The sequence below is a fragment of the Pelecanus crispus genome, chromosome 12, assembly GCF_030463565.1.
Source record: "Pelecanus crispus isolate bPelCri1 chromosome 12, bPelCri1.pri, whole genome shotgun sequence".
NCBI classification, from domain to species: domain Eukaryota; kingdom Metazoa; phylum Chordata; class Aves; order Pelecaniformes; family Pelecanidae; genus Pelecanus; species Pelecanus crispus.
The window spans coordinates 4,122,329-4,140,645 of record NC_134654.1 but is presented as its reverse complement, the minus strand read 5'-3'; the positions used below and the strand labels follow the sequence as shown (position 1 = coordinate 4,140,645).

Here is an 18,317-nt window from a genome sequence, read left to right as displayed (position 1 = left end):
AACACAGTCAGATTGAAAATAAGGTGTGATATCAACGTGGGGAAAGGAATCTGAGACATGTAAAATTTCCATTTATTAAATTTTCATATGTAAAAAATAAAAGCTGGTTATTACAATATACTGAGCCTGTATTACTAGATGGTTCGATGATAATGCTTTTCCCCATCGTGTCTTTCTATGTACTTATTTAGGAATATTTAAAAATTAGCATTGCCTGAAATCAAGCATTTCCTTTGTCATATTGAGGCAATGATGGGCAGAATTTTTTCTCTTTTTCTAAACAAGCTATTTGTATGTAAACAAGATGCTTTTAATGTGATGTGAGAAAGCATTTGATTTGATCTTGTCTTTAAAAAAAAAAAGCATTGCACTTCTGATTTGTATTAACACCATAGCCAGAAACTGTGCTTACCTATATCAAGTTGAAATATTTTACTGTATTTGTATGCATAGATCAGGTTTTGTTAAAAGGCCAACTTAATTTCATGTTTTGCAATGACAGATGTCTTTGGAAACTAAACCTGCTGGTCAATTTGTGGAAAATGTAGAGCTGTATAAGCTTGTGCGTGATGAGCAAGTGCAGCTTAATTGTCAGTATGGCTTGACCTGTAGTGATTAAACAGACGTTTGGTTGCTAAAAGGATGGTTTTGGCCCCATTTAAATCTCCAATTGAAGGAGTTTGGGTAATTACGCTACACTTTCCAAAAGATGCTGCAAGAAGTACTGAAAGGTAGTTTAAATCCTTTACTGTTAGTCACAGTAAATCAACTTTTTTCGTCGAGGTAAGATGTATTAGCGATAGTGGCTGTATGCTGAGACCTAATTTAATTTCTAGAATATTTGTTTCTAATTAGCATGCATGCAAAATTTAATTTGCCAATTTGTTATCATACAGTAATTATACCGCATGACCAGAGTCAAGACCTGGTTTCTGTTCAGCACACATCTCTGATCAGCTGGGTGCGGAAAACACCTCCCTCTGTCTGTGAAGAAGATATCTCCCTCTGCACGCCGTAATGAATTTAGATTTACCAAGCACTTAGCGATTCCCGAGCGCCATCAATAAAATTAAAAGCGCTGCAGAGAAGAGTTGTCTCTCCGAGATGCGGCCGCGCTACCGGCAGCGGGGAAAGCAAGATGGGAAATTAAAACGTGCCATTGGAAATCGCTCACAGCATTTGTTAACGACTTAAAAAAAAACAACCAAAAAAAAAACCAGAGTGGAGGTGTGAGGGCCCGGCCGAGGCATGAGGCGGAGCCGCTGTGGCGGCCGGGCCGCCGGGCCTGAGGGGAGCCCGCCGGGCCTGAGGGGAGCCCGCCGGGCCTGAGGGGAGCCCGCCGGGCCTGAGGGGAGCCCGCCGGCCGGCCTGAAGGAGCCGCCGGGCCTAAGGGGAGCCCGCCGGCCGGCCTGAAGGAGCCGCCGGGCCTGAGGGGAGCCCGCCGGAGCACCCTCGTCGGGAGGGGCGGGGGTCCCGCCGGGCCTGAGGGGAGCCCGCCGGCCGGCCTGAGGGAGCCGCCGGGCTGAGGGGGGCCCGCCGGGCTGAGGGAGCCGCCGGAGCGCCCTTGTCGGGAGGGGCGGGGGTCCCGCCGCGCCTGCGCGCTGCCGCCGCCCGGGCCCGGGGGCGGGGGGGAGGCGGAGCAGCTGCGCCGCCGCAGTGGCAGCGGCTCCCGTAGCGCCGCCGCCTCGCTGGGAGCCGGCTGCGGGCCGGGCGAGGCCGGGCGGAGAGCGGCGGTAGCCGGCGAGAGGCGCAGGATGTCGGCCACGCTCTACCTGCTCTCCACGCTGGGCGGATACGTCCTCACCTCGGCGCTTCTCCTCAAGTGTCCGGGGCTGCTCCACCGGCCCAAGCGGCAGCGCTTCCGCTGCCGGCACATCTCCCACCGCGGCGGTGAGTGAAGGGGGGCGGGGGGGAGCTCCCTGCCCGCCGCGGCCCCGCGGGCGCCGCTTCCCGCCCTCCCCTCAGGCGGGCGAAGGCTGCGGCCGCCCGCCGCTCCCTGAGGGCTGCAGCCCTCGCCGGCTCCGGGCGCTGAGGGGCTCCGCGGCCGCCCCCGGCGGGCGATGCCCCCCCGCTGCCTCGGGACGCTTCTCCCCCTGACGCCTGGGGCGGGCGGGCGCTGCCAGAGCCCCGTCGGGAGGGTCCTGAGCGGCCGCTGCCCTCGCAGCGGGCTGCCTTTAAACCGTCCGCTCGCAACCTAATTTTAGGTGCCACCTGCTGACCGGTGCTTGATTTCAAAGCTGAATTAAGCTCCGAACTCGGAACGCGTCAGCCGAAATCACCTTGTTTTACGTGGGTTCCGATGGTGATGGTTTCCCTCGCAAAGGTGTACCTTTTTTTCCCCTAAATGATTCGGCGTTACGGTGTTTCTCTTCCTAATGAGAGGGGCGGCCGCCTGTCGCTTAGCTCAGGTACAAAAGATCGGCCTTCCTGCCTCTGACTGTTCGCTTCGCTTTCTGGTTCCAGCAGCGATGCAGTTTGCTCTGTTCTTGCCCCCCGTGCTGTGGGAGACGGGCAAAACCGGTCCCATTTTGAGAGCCTCGTCCCCCCCGCACACCTTGCGCCAAGGCCTTGTGGGTAGGCTGGTTGCTTCTATCTCAGATAGCTAAAGATGTTTTTAAAGTTTCTTGTATCTTTTCCAAAGCATTGGGAGGAAAAAAAAAAAAATAACAGCAAGTTGTATTTTCCTGCTCTGTGAAGATCAGTTCTGCGCTTATCCCTGCTGCCTCATTTTCAGTTTGTGAAAACGGTCAGTTTTCTATTAAATATTTTTCCCCAAATCCTGTGGGAGATATGTCACATACTGAGTTTAAACAGTTTTCAATGTCGTATCTAGTGCCAGTTCCTGCAGCGTTCGATCACAGCTCTAGCCAATGGACCTTAACTACAGCTACTGCCTTAAACTATTAAAATACAAAAACTAGAGCTGGTTTCTTATAGATGTTATTACTTGTGTTTCTTTCATTTAGTTTATACGACAGATTAAGTTTCTTTGTAACTATAGTCTCAAGTATAGCATAAAATGCACCTTTTGGTTTGGAATGCATGTATTACCTGTTTTGTCGTAGGTATATATTATCATTCAATGAACAAAGGTTCTCAGTTTTGATTGTTACCTGTTTGCTTGTTAATTTGCAAGCTATTGAAAACTTGCGGATGACTTTGTTGGAACTTGGTATGATCTCCTTAATCTTCTTTTGTTCTCACTTCTTTGCAGTGGCCTTAGTTAATATATACAGCCCTAAGCCTTGAACGCAAGTGTTACAGCCAGTTGCGCTAAGCAGAATTAGAACAACAGGAAAGCCTTACCCAATGGGAGGATTATTCATTGGGCGTTCAGAGACAAAGTCCACGCTCTTTGAATTTTTCTGTGTCTGCGTGTATACTGTGAAATAGACCTATGGCAGAAGTACAGCCCTTAACATCTCGGCAGCTTTTTGCTCATCGGGTACTGTGAGGCTGAAGATCACTTACTCTTTACTCTCTGTAATATTTACCTTGTAACTTAAATTCCTGTGGGACTTAAGTTCTCATCAGGCTTTAGTCATGCTGTAGCTTTAGACGCAGTGTCAGGTGTCCTATTGCATTACTCCTACTAACTTTGGCGATCAAGATAACACTTAACTTGTTTGGCTTTTTCCTCTCTGAGATGAAGCCTTCTATGTGAAGTTTTTTTAAGTCTGTGGGTTTTGATTTCGCTTCTTTCTTATGAAGGAATGAAAATTCTTATGCAGGAATTTTCTTATCTCAGTTTATAGCTCGTCAGTGGAAGCATCCCTGAATTATTTCTTCTCTTCTGCATAATTTTAAAATTGGTCATTTCTGAGATCAGTAATTAAGTCTTGATGTTCTGTCTTAGAGTCCTCTGTCAATGCTAGCTGCATGGCCTGGATGGCAGGGTCTTTGAGACAGGGTAGCATGATGATGTTTACAGAAACACAGAATAGTTGAGATTGGAAGGCACCTCTGGAGATTATCTCCATCTGACCAGAGCAGCGGCAACTAGAGCAGGTTGATCAGGACCTTGTCCAGTTAGGTTTTGAATATATCCAAGGATGGAGGCTCCGCAACCTCTCCGGGCAGCCTGTTCCAGAGTGTGGTCACTTTTACAATTAAAAAAAAAACTTTTTTTTTTTTCCTCTTATGTTTATACACTGAATTTCCTGTATTTCATTTTTTTTCCAATTGCTTCTTGTCCTTTCCCTGGGCACCACTGAGAAAAGTCTGGCTCAGTCGTCTTTGCTTCCTCCCATCCAGTATTTATACATGTTGGTAAGATCCTTCCAAGCCTCTCTTCTCCAGGCTAAACAATTCCAGCACCCTCAGCCTCTCATTGTACGCAGCAATCTCTCATTCCTTAATTTTCACAGCCCTTCTCTGTGCTTGTTCCAATAGACCCACATCTGTCATACTTTGGAGCCCAGAACTGGGCACTCCAGATGTGGTTTCACCAGTGCTGAGTGGAAGGGAGCAATCACCTCCCTTGACCTGCTGACAACATTCTTCCTAACATGCCTTTTTGCTTACACTGGGGGGGAAAACCCAAAACAGCAGAACTTCTAAGGGTCATCTCCTTGAGCCAGTGCTTGACATTGACTCCTCCTTGTCCCAGGGTGGTGCTTTCAAAGTTAGAGTATGCAATAACATTTGGATGTGGCCATTTTGGCTCACAGGATGCTAAAACTGTGCTGGTGAAGGTAATTTCTGCATGGGAAATGCATGTAGTTTGCAATGCCAATGGACAATACATGAATCTGGAAGTGCGTTTAAGTAAATGTCAGAAGCCCTTCAGTCAACCCAGCCTTTTCATTTTTAAGGAGGGAAAATGATTTAGTACATCAAACCACTTGCTTATTGTAGTTCCCTTTTCTGAGTGCGCTTTGTGAAAGCCACGTTGCTGACTTAGAATTCCTGTTTCAGCTGATCTCTCAACTTTTTTCCTCATTTCCTCAAAACGCTACAAGTCAGGCATTTTGTTACCAGCTGGTTTGACTCGCCATACCTGCCTCCCTAATGTGTGACTCGTTAGATCAGTCATTTAAAGTTTTATTTTTGGAAATTTCTGCCCAGGAACGTTAGGATACTGTTGGTTTGTTCACAAATTGAAGACCGACTCAGTTTTTTCTCCCGTCTCTTACCATTCAGCATGTATGGGCTGTATTGTCACAGCTGATAAGTTATCTAAAACCTCAATTTTTATTGCAGTTAACTTATAACTAATCATCCAGGTCCTATGCACATTTTTCCCATCTGTTAGGTAATCATCAGAAGTACGCAATGAGATTCTCGTGCTCTCCTCTATCCCTCGGTCACTTTTGCCACTTAGCCTATTCCTAGTTCTGCAGTCAAATTCTTGAAAATATTGGTGAATGTCTGATCACAGAAGCTGCTGTGGACTTACTGTATTCATTTATGTTAAACCATGCAGGTTTTGTCATTATGATTCCAAGTTGGTTAAGTCTTCCATTTTTTAAACTTACCAATGCAAGCTAACCTGACAACAATTTTAAATGGCTAGTTATGCCTGCATAGAATTGCATTGCTTTAATTAAGTAACTAAACACAGGCTTAGATAAGTATGTACTGGTAAGGTCTTGTTAATAGGCAAGGCCTTAATTGAAGCTTTTATAATTGTTGTTTACAGAGTCTGTCATTCATCACTGTCAAAGAGTAATTAAAATTGGCATAGATATCCTCATCGGTACACGTATCTTCCTGACAGTTGTTTTGTTTTTCAGTATATAATATTGCCTATTTTCTGAGGGAGGGAGAAGGCACAACCTTTTCAAGTCCCTAACCAGGCTGATTTTCAAAGATTTTTATGTAGAGAATGATGGTTTAAGAGAATTGCAGAGTTTACTCCTGCCTGAGAGAAAAATTAATTTGCTTGTGCTTTCATTTCTTAACTGGAGTTGATGTGTGTTTCATTCCTTGTGTATGAGACCTCTCTTTGCCAGCAGTATAAGCCTTTATTGACAGACTGTACTGTTTCAGGAAGTATCATTGCACTGAAAAAAGAGGTTGTCCCCTCTTTGAGCATCAACTGGGTTATGCATTTAGGGAATATCAGCTTTAGAGAGTCTTGGGTGCTTTTTATTTTTTCTCCTCCTGTGGCTTTTTTTTTTTTTCCCCGCTCTTGTCACCTTTCCTCTTATTACTCCTCTAGCTCTGAAGTAGACTTTTTGCATATGCTGTTCCTATGCCTGTGGAGCATATTGTCATAGCCAAATACAACACCTTTAAGGAAAAACAGGGCACCCAACCTCTGGTAAGATAAACACCCTGTGTATATATGCAAATTGTTACACAAATCCAAGATAAGAGTCTTCTATTTTCTTTTTTCTTTTTTTTTTTGTTGTTTTTAAATAGTTTTATCTTGAGAAAGTCCTGCCTCTTGGGTCTCCCCAGTAGGTTAGCGGCAACAGGGATTTCTGAGTCTAACTTCATACTCATTCCTCTAAATATTTCCTCAAAATATGTACATCTTAAAATCCATTATTTTTTATTTATTTCCAGTGGGATTGAGGGGAGGAAAATGGTTTTGTACATGTTTTAGTTTTTATTATTTTTGTAGGTGCTGGAGAGAACCTGGAGAACACGATGGCAGCCTTTCACCAGTGAGTACAAATGGAACCAATAATGCCTAAATCAGCAGTGTTCTCATTGTCTTTAGTGAGTGAAGCAATCAAGAAAGATAGGACTTCCATCAGCTGTTTGGGGTACAGTGTCCTATTGCTGAAAGTCATCTCTCCTTCGGATGGCTTCTGTGGATTGCTAAACATTACTACAATTTCAACAAGAAGGAATTGGGATACCACAAACTATGATTTGTACGCAATAACGTGGTAGGCTGGCAGTTGGAAATAAAATTCCTGAGGCCTGATTCCTCCTGTGCTAGTTAATAAAACATGAAACAATACTGCTTCCATGTTTAACGGTGATTGCTTTCATCAATTTCTCACTATAAAGCTGGGTTTTGTAGCTAATATCACACGCTGTTTTTTCTAGATACGTTGATGTTTCTCAACAGGTATTTCAGATCATAGCCTGTACCAATATGCTAATTAGCATACAAGGCTGGATTTTGGGAAGTCCAAATCTGTTGACTGCTATTATGGCTGTAAGCAATTCTCTTAGATATTCCAGTTTCATGGCATTCAGTTCCCTCCTCTATGTATAGCACATTAATAATTTGTATCTTAGAATTATTGTGACTGAAATCCTAATGTTAACTAACTTCTAATATACCATCTGTAAAGCTATTAAAAACGTTTGTGTTATGTTTTTTCCCCTTCATACACACACTTCATTCGCCCAATGTGTCAAAGCCTCTTATCTAGGGGTTTAAAATGGAGTTGGTACTGGAAAGCCTTGTAAGCCTCCAGCATTTAAGTAGTGGATTCTAACAAGGTCCTTAAAGGCATCTGAAAAAGAAGCCTATCTAAAACTCCAGCTGCCAATGAGCAGTGACCAAATTATGTAGGCTTCTCTTTGTTATGGTTATTCTTTTTTAATTTGCTTTGTGCTAAGTAGCCTCATCAGTTTGCACATTCCCTTGCAGACTGAGGAGTGCCAGCTTTCCCAACCAAACAGTGCTATTGAAAGTACTGCACTATTTTCTATCTCCATGGAAGCTTAGCATAGTTTCGTGGTTTTTTTTTTTCCTGTTGGCCTGCCTTTTTTCAAGTCTGCTACCACAGTTTCTGGGAAGTGCTGCTTTTTTTTTAACCATTTCTTAATTTTCATTCAGTATCATACTGGGTTTATATGTATAGGGCTCTTACAAAGAAAGTTATACCGTAACCTATTTTTATTTCCTTCCCAGAAGTAAGTTGTAATATTTAAGAATAAGGACTGTGCTAGAAGTCAAATAATGTTTTGTGATAATACGGACATTTGTCTGACTCTCTTCTGACCATTTTAATTATTTTATGACTATAGTGTAACAAATGCATTGAGGTCCACTTTCTGAACCCATCACAACTGCCAAAAGCAAAGTTTGGTTACTCGTTTGGAATTGTCTTGGCTGATAAAGGCATGTTACTTCTGCAGAAAGCAGAGTCAGAGCGATTACTTTGCATTAGGCAGTAGAAAGTGTTCTGGCTTCCTCTGTGGAGGGGTAAAGGCTCTGTCCTTCCCATCCACTCATTCCCATCTCCACTGGTAAGCTGGAAAAAGGAACTGGGTAGAAAACTGGTGATCTGCATGGTGAAAAATCAGCTGGATTGGCTCAGCTGGCTGATATGAACCAATCAATTTATAATCCATTGATTTTACACGAAGCCAAATAGGGCGTGCCTGCAAGAGCTGTTTCTGCAGGTTTGGACAAGCAAGCATGTTTGACCATTGATGTAGTTGAATTCGGAAGAGAATGCTTGTCTGCCATGTAAGACTTCCCCCCCTTGTTTCTGCTTTGTTAACACTAACCGAAGTATTGCAAGCAAATAGTTTTATTTCTGCTATTCACACTTTAACAGTAATTGGAGAATATTTAATACTGTTGCATGATAATGAAGAAATTATTCTAATAATATATAAACAAAGCGTGGGGCGGGGGGAGGCCTTATTGGTAATTTCAAGTTCTATACTAGCTTAACTTACAAATATTCTAGAAAGCAATTACAAGCTTTTTGTACCAAAGACATGATTTTTTTGCTTGCATGGTAAAATACCTAATAGATTTTTGGGGCTGTAATCATGTTATACCGTATTTAAATGCTTCTGTGGTGGGTTTAGATTTTAAAATAATTTATTTTAAGCTAAAAGAGACACTTGCAGTGTCTTAAAGTATTTGGGATCTGGCATAAAAGATGTCACAAGAATAACTTTAGTTACAAGTTTAATTGTCCCTAATATGGCCATGTACTTTAGCACTGTCTTGACAGGAAGCTGCTAAGTAAACTTTCCAGATATTTTTCTCATTCTATTTCCTTTTCTTTTATGAACATACTTGGTTTAGAGAGAAAGCTTTAAACACTGTAGTCACAGTAATAAAAGTACGTGGTCAACTTAGTATTTATAAACCCTATACGTTGTGCTACATTAGGCCTTGCCTAATGGAATTTAATTTCCAAGGTAAGGCTTTTCTTACGTATTTCCTGGTATGCCCTTTACTTGACAACAGTTGGAGTTAAACACAAGCAAAGAGCTCTGTCATCCTAATTTGCAAATGTGAGTCTGCTTCGCAACTTGAGTTCTGGAGCAGTTGGATCTGAATCCAACATATTCTTCTGAATCTGGAGAACGTCTGCAGTCTTCTCTGGAGCCACGTAGATCTGATATGTTATTGCAGAACAAACTGATTTCCAGCTGAAAAAACGCAGCACTTTAAGGAAGCTTATTTAGCAGCAAGCTGCTAGTAAGAGCCTGGCAAATTCTCAAATTTGTTAACAAGGCAAGTTGTTGTTCTCCTTTTTCCATGCAGCATCAGTCCTGAATTTCTTAAGCAGTAATCTTTCTAATAAATTTTGCTGGTTAAATGATAATACGTGGTACTAGATGGGAACGCCTTCTACAAATTTGTCAAATCTCCTGCAGCAGATTTGGAGATGCATTTCCTCGGGAGGAAAAATTACACAGAACAGGCTGTGCATCTTCCATGTGTAATAGGATTTTGTTCCTCTCCTAATTCTTAATTAGTGTCACTGGAAAATAGTTAACAAATTTGTTTTAATTTGACAACCCCCCTCTTGATCATTATCCCAGCTGGACCAGAAATTGTGTTAAACACTTATGGGAGTATGTTCTAATTTGTTTTGTTTTGTTACCGCATTTGTGAATGTTCATGGCATGCCTGTACTTCAGCAGTCAGTAAAGCCCTTTTCTTAAGGAAAAGGCTGTTACTGAAGTCGCGGAGCTTTGGGTGTGGTATAGACTGTACTCACAGATGTTATACGTGTGTTTGTAGGTGGGTAGAGAGAACAGGCCAGTGTTTTGCAGGAAGTGTTCAGACTTCAGGCCGGGACTTCCAGCTGTCTGCTGGAGTGATAACCTTCTGAGTCTGCTTTCTAATGAAATGAGCAATTCACTTCTCGTTGGAATAAAGCTTAGTTTTTCTGTTCTGGTGTGAGGTTTCCTGTACTTACTTTTCATCGGTATTATTACTGCTTTCTGCTTTCTTCAGTCCTCCTATGAGCTAAGCTTCTATAGAGTGGATTTGGGATTGGATTAGAACTTTTCAAAGCAGCGGATCGGAACAGGAATAGCTATTTTTCTTTGAAAAATATGACTGGGTGTTTTTGAGTGGGGGTTATTTCAAATAATTATTATTTTAATGAAAGAGTTTTAATTTTTTTTAAATGTAGTTTTGCTAGCCAAAAGCCTGAAAGCACCATTGCTAATTTCCTGATCCATCCATTCCTGATTAACTTAAATGAAGTAAAAAAAGGCTTTCACATCCCTGTCGTTTATACTTAGCACAAAATCGATTACTTTTTTTAAAAAGAGCTTGCTTCTTCCAGTGGCAAATGTGTTGATACTAATAAGCATCACACTGACTGAAACAATACTTTAGAAGTAGGTTTCTCAATACTGACGTGGTAGGCTGCAATCGATAGGTGTGCTACTTGATGGTCTACAGAAGACGGAGCCTAAGCTCCCACGTTCAAATCCCATCTCTGGTTCATGATACATTGTTTATTCTTGCATCACCTTTCCCACTGCAGCAGAGTTATTTGCTTCTTGCTTTGCAGCAAGATTGTGAGGATTCATTGCATCATAAAGCATCTAAAGTACCTCCGCTAGGATCAGTTTAATTGAATAACATGTATGTGTTAGGTGTGGACCTGTATGAAATACATGTGTGGTTCAAGGCAGACTTCTTTGCTTCCAGTGCGGTTAATATAGGAACAGACATGTTGGAGCTAGATTGTCACCTGACGAAAGATGAGCAAGTGGTTGTGTCCCATGATGAGAACCTGAAGAGATCAACAGGAGTTGATGTCAACATATCTGACCTCAAATACTCTGTGAGTTGAAGAAAAAATGTTTGTGCTAGATGATGTTTAAAAATATGTTTGTAGAATGGCTGGGGTGGGCAGGAAGGTTGTGTGCATGTGTGTGTATGTCTGGTATCCAAAATCTAAGGAGGGGATTCTTCTTGTCTTACTAAAAAAAAAAAAAAGTTAACTAAGCTTCCTGTGTAGTCAAGGGAGAAACCCCAACACATTTCCAGAGGGTGATTAACACTGTCCAATAGTAGGTTGGATGACTAGCTTTCTGGAGGTGGCCTGTTTTGCCATACTGATGACAAAGGAAGCTTAGTCAACAAGCTCCTTCTCGTATGATCAGCTTTTTCATGGGAAAACCGGTAGATGAATCCCACCTTCATTGACAGTTTTAAAAGCCTGCTTTACAGAACTGTCTTTCCATGTGATATTTAAGTGGAGTCCTCAGAATTTTCAGATGGGCATCTAGAAACATTTTGCCTTACTCAGCTACAGGTAACACAAGTCTAAGAATGCCAAATAATTAAATTAAGAATGAACACAGTGCTTCTAAATCACTTTTGGGGCAAGAAAATTTTTAAATATGATTTTTGTCTTTAATGATAACTTATATGACTTATGAATTACAATTTTTTTGTCTTTTTTGAGAAAAGTCATGATTATATCCCTGCATTTGATTTAGAGTTCCATTTCCCTTTATTTTTAAGGAACTTCCACCATATCTCCGCAAGTTGGATGTCACATTTCAGAAAGGTAAGTTTTTGTCTCTTGCTGTTTCAATTTACAGTACCACTAACTCATTTTCCATTATTATGGTGTGGCAATTTCTTATATTGGCAAAGGGAGTAGAAAAGCAGATTTGCTTCTATCAGTATTTGGATAAGAGAAGTTTTAAAAGGAAAATATAATCCTAGCTTTAGAAACCAAGATTTTTTTTTTTTCATACCAGCTGGCAGTGATTAAGTTTAAGATGTAAGATATCTTTTTCAAGTAAACATTTCAATTGTTTGCTTGTCTACTTCTTGCAAGTGCTTTCCAGTTCCCTTGTGAGATCTTCAGAGGCTGCTGATTGGAAATTTTTTGTTCCGAAAAGCAAAGAGAAGGCAGAAGAGTGTTTCTTTACAATTCAAATGCCTTTATGCTGGTGCACTCTGAGCTTGAAGTACCACGAGATGTCACATAATACAGGCTTTTTCAGAAGGGTGAACGGAAAGAGTAGTAGTTACTGTACGTTTGACCTAAAGTTCGGTACCAGCATTGCTGCAAGAGAGGAAAACCTATAAAAAGGCTAACCGGTTTTCTTTTGAAAACTGTGGTTCGTGGGACTGTGATTTGAATAAAGCGTAAAGGCTAAAATTGAGAGTGCTTCCACCTAGAAAAGGTAGGAACCTCTGGTAGAAAGGGCTACCAGAGATGATATCAGATGTGTTTGCTTGCTTGAGGGGCTTTGTGACTATCTTGTGTAGCCTTTCCATATTTGAATTGCCTAGCAAGCAAATTTGGTGTGAAACATTTCTGTTCAGAATTGCAAAATACTTAAAATGCACCAAGATGAGATCCACGACGTGTTATTTTCACACGTATATATCTTTTGTTTATTTACAGTAATACAAATTGATGGCTAGAGCCTTCAGTTAATTCCCTAGAGCCGCAAGCAGTTTCAGACAATAAAATTTGGGGGGGTTTGCCTTCTGTTCCCTTTACTCATTATGCTTCTCCAGTAAATTTTCATAGAAGGAAAAGTTTTTCTCATTTGGTCTTGTTTCACATTAATCTGATTGCATTTGGTACGTGGTAACTGAGCCCATGTTTGCTATTTCAGGATTTTAACGATGCCTGCACTCCTACTGTTGCTAAATAATGACTGAATTTGATGAAGTTCAAACCTAAACGTGCAATATGCTCAGGGCATTTTCATTATGGAAGTGAGCTTGTCCTAATTAGTTACAGCTATCCAAGTGAAGTAATTTTTTTTTTTTTTAGCCTAAAAGTGTGCTAATTCTAGGAACTATATTTTAAAAAAAAAAAACTTTAAGATAACAAGTGCTCTGACATCTCAGCTTTTATCTGTGGTGTATTAAAAATGGTCGCAGCAGTGACAACTTTCTTGTTTCCCCAGAGTGTCAGTGCGAGGGAGAGGACAACCGTATTCCACTCCTGAAAGAGGTGTTTGAGGCATTTCCAGAAACTCCTGTCAACATTGACATCAAAGTGAACAACAATGTGTTGATCAAAAAGGTACATGAAAATCTATATTGAACTGAGATTGAATGTCATGTAATGATGTTGAAGTTCCAGAAGAAAAGTTTCTTGGAGTTGCTAGCGGTCTGTGACACTAAACTCTGTGTTCTTGGACTGCTTCATCCTTCACATTAGATCTTGCTCCATGTATGAGGTAATACAGAAAACACAGAAATTATCTTGCACAAGATATTCAGCAAACAGCTCTCTGCTGACCCTTTATCTTGACATGAAACTGATGCTACGCTGCTAGACACGTTTGGTTTGTGCTTCGTATGAAGGGTTGTCTTACAGACTGTTGCCTACCAAAGCATTGTAAAAACATGATGTCAGTGTAAAGATAAGTGTTCATGACAGAAAAGGAAATCTGCTTTCTATCAGATACTATTTTGCCATCTTGTTTTCTTAAATTTCTAGGGGGTTTTTTTGTAGGTATAATGGTCTGTCTTTACCTGTTGACCGGAACACCTGTTTCTTTCCAGTCAAAGCAGCACAGTCATCTTAAGACGGGAGAGAGTACAGAAGAACTATCTTTTCTGTAATGACTTATGTAGTTGAAAAGTAACAAGTAGAGTTTCAGTTAAATAATTCTGCACATAATTTTCAATGAATGCATGTTGAGGTTCTGCTTTTTGTGTATTGCAGGTTTCAGAGCTGGTGATTCAGTATAAGCGAGAGCATTTGACGGTATGGGGGAATGCCAATTACGAGGTTGTATCAAAGTGTCTTAAGGAGGTAAGAATGGGTCCAGCTAAGCTTCGTTCCTGCCTGCTTGTTACTGTGTGGTGACAAAATGTACAGAAAAGCACCTTGTAAATCAAGATCTGGCCAGCTATGCCAGACTTTCAGATGTGATGGGAAATTTTGCACTTAGATTATATTCTGCTTACTACACTGTTACAATAAATCAAGCAGAGTTAACACCCATATACTCTGCGATAAAATACTTGAGGAGTTAAGTTTAATCATGTTCTATTCTTGTTCTATAAAATATAGGGTGTTATGATTTTATGCCAGGAACTCTTAGAGCCTGTTTTGCGCATCATTCATCTGGTACAAAAGCAATTTTTCTAAGGATTGCTTATTGTGTGGTTTTTTTTATGAAAATAATGGATGTGACCACTGGTTGACACACAGTTACGTTGGTATAAAGCTGTTTTACAGCTATAGATTCTTTTCCTTTTTGTGCTGAGGAATTGTCCAATTTAGAATGAAATTAAAATTGTGCTTAGTCCGAGGGAGTTACGCACCTGAGTGAAACTGATCTAGCTGAAAGTACAGATATTGTTCTGATTTATCTGTGCCAGACAACACACCATTTCCTACCTGAACAGCAGTTACACTTGTTCATTTTCATAGCACCAGTGCCCAAACATTTTGGTTCATAAACCAGCATCTTTAAAAATGTGTTGTGAAGTGAGTTGATGTGATACCAAACTGTAACAAGTCCTGCGTTAAAAGCACAGCTTGTTCTTTGCAGTAAAGCTGGTCTAAGACAAAATGCTGCATAGTGCCATGCAGTCTGGAAAGATGATGAAGGCAAGTTATAAAACCAGCACTGTGACCAGTGAAACTTTACCTTTTCAGCTCCCAATGCCCCTTCAAATTGTGTAAAACTTTTGCTTGGGTTACAAGCTACCAGAAAGAGTAATTTAAATCAGTGGCAAGCATGTCATAAGCAGTTGGCAGCCTAATCTTTAGGTGCAAGTGCTAAACATGCATTGATGAGTAAGTTTAATTGCGACAGTCTCAACCATCTACTGAGATAATTTAGAATCTTTCTTTCCCGGTTCCTGCAGAATGCTGACATTCCCATCATCTTCTGTTTGCAACGTGTCCTCCTGCTTCTTGGCCTGTTCTACACTGGTCTGCTGCCATTCATTCCTTTCAAGGAAGAATTCTTGGAAATTCCAATGCCTTCAATCATCCTCAAGTGAGTTATGAGTCCGTTGGTGGGTGCTGCACTGAAATGATAGTAAAACAAGTGAATGATAATGCCAGCTTGAGCATTGGTTTAGTCAGTGTCCTCGGGCTGAGGATACTGTTTTGTTAGTTTAGGCACTTTTGTATACTCCTAAGAGAAAGCTATGCAAATCTTCTGCTCCTCTGTATTTAAGCTGTCTCTAGCCAGCTCCGAGTTACTCAGTTGTTACTGTGGGGTGCCTGTGTATATCGGTGTTTCCTGTTGACAGCATCTCCTGTAAATACCGCCTTCGTGCAGCTGCCTTTACAATGCAGCTTGTGCTAATGCTGTCTAGACAGTAATATGTAGCAGTGCTGTACAAACAACTAATTATTGCGCTTTTCTCCCTCTTTCTTGAGAACAAATTAGCCTGAATAAGGCCCAGAGGCAAGTCAGTAGTAGGGTGGATATGAGCTTTCACATGCTCTTTGTTTCTCTTACTTTACTCCAGATGCTGCTGAATACCCATCTCTGCTGCTTCTCTTAAATGTAGCACATTTCTGTTGGGTAACCCAGTTCTAAGTCACTGTCTTAGACAGTGAAATTACTGCACTAATTGAGAAACTGCAAGATTAATTCTTCATGTTCCTTTTGCAGGAACATCTCCAATAATATTTTAATCTGTGCTCTGGTAATTTTTTGTTTCCTCTTCCTCAACAGGCTGAAAGAACCACAGAAGATGACAAGAAGCCAGAAATTTATTATCTGGCTAGCTGACGCGTAAGATTTTCATCTTATTAAATTTTTACTTATATTTTGTCTATGTATTAACAGTTGGCTCAAGCAACTAAGATTAGCTATTGCTATAGCTACTTATTATGTTGTAATTTTTTTCAGTTTCTTCTAGCTTTTTTCTCAGTGCAGCATAAATCATATTCAAATCTTATGTAGGTGTTCCTGTATACTTTATTTTTCATACGCTGAAACGTATACTGAGGTGCAGTAACAGTGGTCATTATTCCAATTCAGTCTTTTTAGTTTCTGTCATTAAGTGTGCTCAGTTAATCAGCATGCAAGTAGATTCAGAACATGGCTTTCACATTTCATGGGATTGTGACTGTTTCATAATGTTGTCAGAGGAGATGCTGTTTGGCTTACACGGAATGCTTTGCATTTTAAGAATATCTGTGCTTCAGAGGCAACTTAGTCCTTTGATTTCAGTGGTTGAATGTGATTGCAGCATCTTCTGGCTCTTGCTTCTGTGTCTGACATCTGCTAGTTTGGTTTCCTTTCTCGAGTGGCCAGTAGAGTGTTCATGTCTTCTGGTGTGAAGGATAAAATCTCTTCTGAAAGCAAAAGGATCGATTCATCGGACATGGTACAGGATACCTGTGTGATGAAGGAGGAATCTGCTGGATTTGATCTTCAGAAGAGTTGGTGCAAGTATCCATAGCTAATGCAAATTTCTGAGCATCTGTGTTAACCGGTCTTGAGTTGCTTGAGCTAAAGGTTGTCTATAATTAGGTTTCTAATCACTTTCTTGTGGAAGACATTCAGTCTAAATGTTCTATGGAAAATTTATTACAGAACATGAACAGATATTAAAAATTTCATATATACCTCAAGTTTTAAAATAATATCCTTCTCCTCTCTGCAGATTGCTAATGCGGAAAGCACTTTTTGACCACCTCACTGCTCGGGGCATTCAGGTACAGTGTGGCAAAGCTAAAGGAAATGTGCTTTTAACCTAGTGAGAATTTGAACCAGCCAGATATGGCCTTAAGATGGGTTCATGTTCTTCCCAACATGTTCTGTTGCGTTGCTAGGATTTTCAGTTGCTTTTTGGTTCCTGAGCAATAGCTTATGCTGTTAGTTTGCAGTCCTGTAGTTGCAAAGGAAGAACTGTATGCTTGGAAAAAGACTCTTTAAATCCCTTTAAGATTACTTTTTTTCCCCCACTTCAAACTTAAGCCTACAAAATCTGCTAAACCGCTTACCTATTTTGGGCTTTTCACAAAATAATATTTTGACTTCTGGAAATATCTGAAGTCTCAGGTAACGAAATGGAGTTGGAGTCATCACTAGAAAAAGCCCCCCTTTTGGAGGGTGAGGGGGAAGAAGTGGGATATGTTTGCGTGCATGTCTCTGGCATCACAGTGGAATCGTGTTATCATTTTAAATACATGCGGCATCATCTCTCTCGCATGAAACAATTTAGGTCAAAAGTCACCTTTTTAAAAATTTGAGTATTTCCTGCAATAATTTGTTTCTCTATCCCATCTCATAGGTGTATATTTGGGTATTGAATGAAGAACAAGAATACAAGAGGGCATTTGATCTGGGAGCAACTGGAGTGATGACAGACTATCCAACAAAACTTAAGGAGTTTTTACACAATTATCCAGTGTAAAGGAAGAAAACCAAGGAAGTTCTTGCAGAATAGGTTGTGAGCCAAGGATTTTCTTCATTTAAAAAAAAAAAAAATTGAGCAGCATACAGAGATCGTTTTGTTTGAACGATGTAATGGGGTGATCTATTACCTTGTTGTCAAGTTGCTACCTAATGTAAAGGTTGTCTATTTATTTTAAAATTGTAATTACATAGTTTACATTTGTAAATAGCTCATTTAGCAACAGTGCACCTCACAAATAGTGATGACTAGGGAGAAGGTTGCTGGATAGGATACCTGTAGATAATCGTTATTTTACCTGTCACAAGTGTTCCTAAGCAGATGTCAAGACATGTCAGTTATTCCAGTAACATTCTAGTGGGCAGAAACAAAAGAATTTCTGAAAGCGTACCCTGTGTGTCTGCATTTCTTGTGCTGCTTTTAGTTTTCAGATAACTTGTAGGGCAAAAAAGAAAAACAACGCACAGGAGAAATAGCAGAATCTGTGGCTAGTCAGGTAGTTTAGCCTGTGAAGTGTAGTCAGTAAAGGCGGTCACTTTTTTACCAACATTAACTCACTTGGTCAGTATAGATTTACTCAATTATTCTTACTGATAAGAATGTTGAGCTTGAGCTGCAACTGTATTTAGACCCCTTTCTGATGTGATGGTAACACTGTGACTTACTGGTCAAGGTCTAAATACAGCACTTAAGCCAGGTTCTGGGTTTGGCACTGAGTTCCCCTGCAAGGGTCTAGGTTTGCCCCTGGTTCTGACCTGCCTGTCAGGCTACCATGGCACAGCAGTAGCTAGCTTTCCAGAAAGGAACATTGCACTTACTA

The 18,317-nt window shown here is 40.9% G+C and overlaps 1 protein-coding gene across 1 annotated transcript; it reads left to right on the top strand.

The window, feature by feature from the left end:
* The first annotated feature begins 1,754 nt into the window (after positions 1-1,754).
* GDPD1 (glycerophosphodiester phosphodiesterase domain containing 1) lies at positions 1,755-17,497 on the top strand. The gene is made up of 10 exons (XM_075720076.1): positions 1,755-1,890; positions 6,572-6,614; positions 10,829-10,964; positions 11,651-11,696; positions 13,063-13,181; positions 13,830-13,919; positions 14,984-15,117; positions 15,808-15,867; positions 16,745-16,796; positions 17,375-17,497. Exons 1-10 carry the CDS (start codon positions 1,755-1,757, stop codon positions 17,495-17,497), a joined length of 939 nt encoding a protein of 312 aa, XP_075576191.1.
* The last annotated feature ends 820 nt before the right edge of the window (positions 17,498-18,317 follow it).

Bases quoted from the DNA above. Each gene is read 5' to 3' on its own strand.
- GDPD1 (XM_075720076.1), top strand. From the start codon at position 1,755: ATGTCGGCCACGCTCTACCTGCTCTCCACGCTGGGCGGATACGTCCTC. The intron at 15,868-16,744 runs GTAAGATTTTCA...TCCTCTCTGCAG, and splicing joins ATTATCTGGCTAGCTGACGC to ATTGCTAATGCGGAAAGCAC. The intron at 16,797-17,374 runs GTACAGTGTGGC...CCCATCTCATAG, and splicing joins TCACTGCTCGGGGCATTCAG to GTGTATATTTGGGTATTGAA.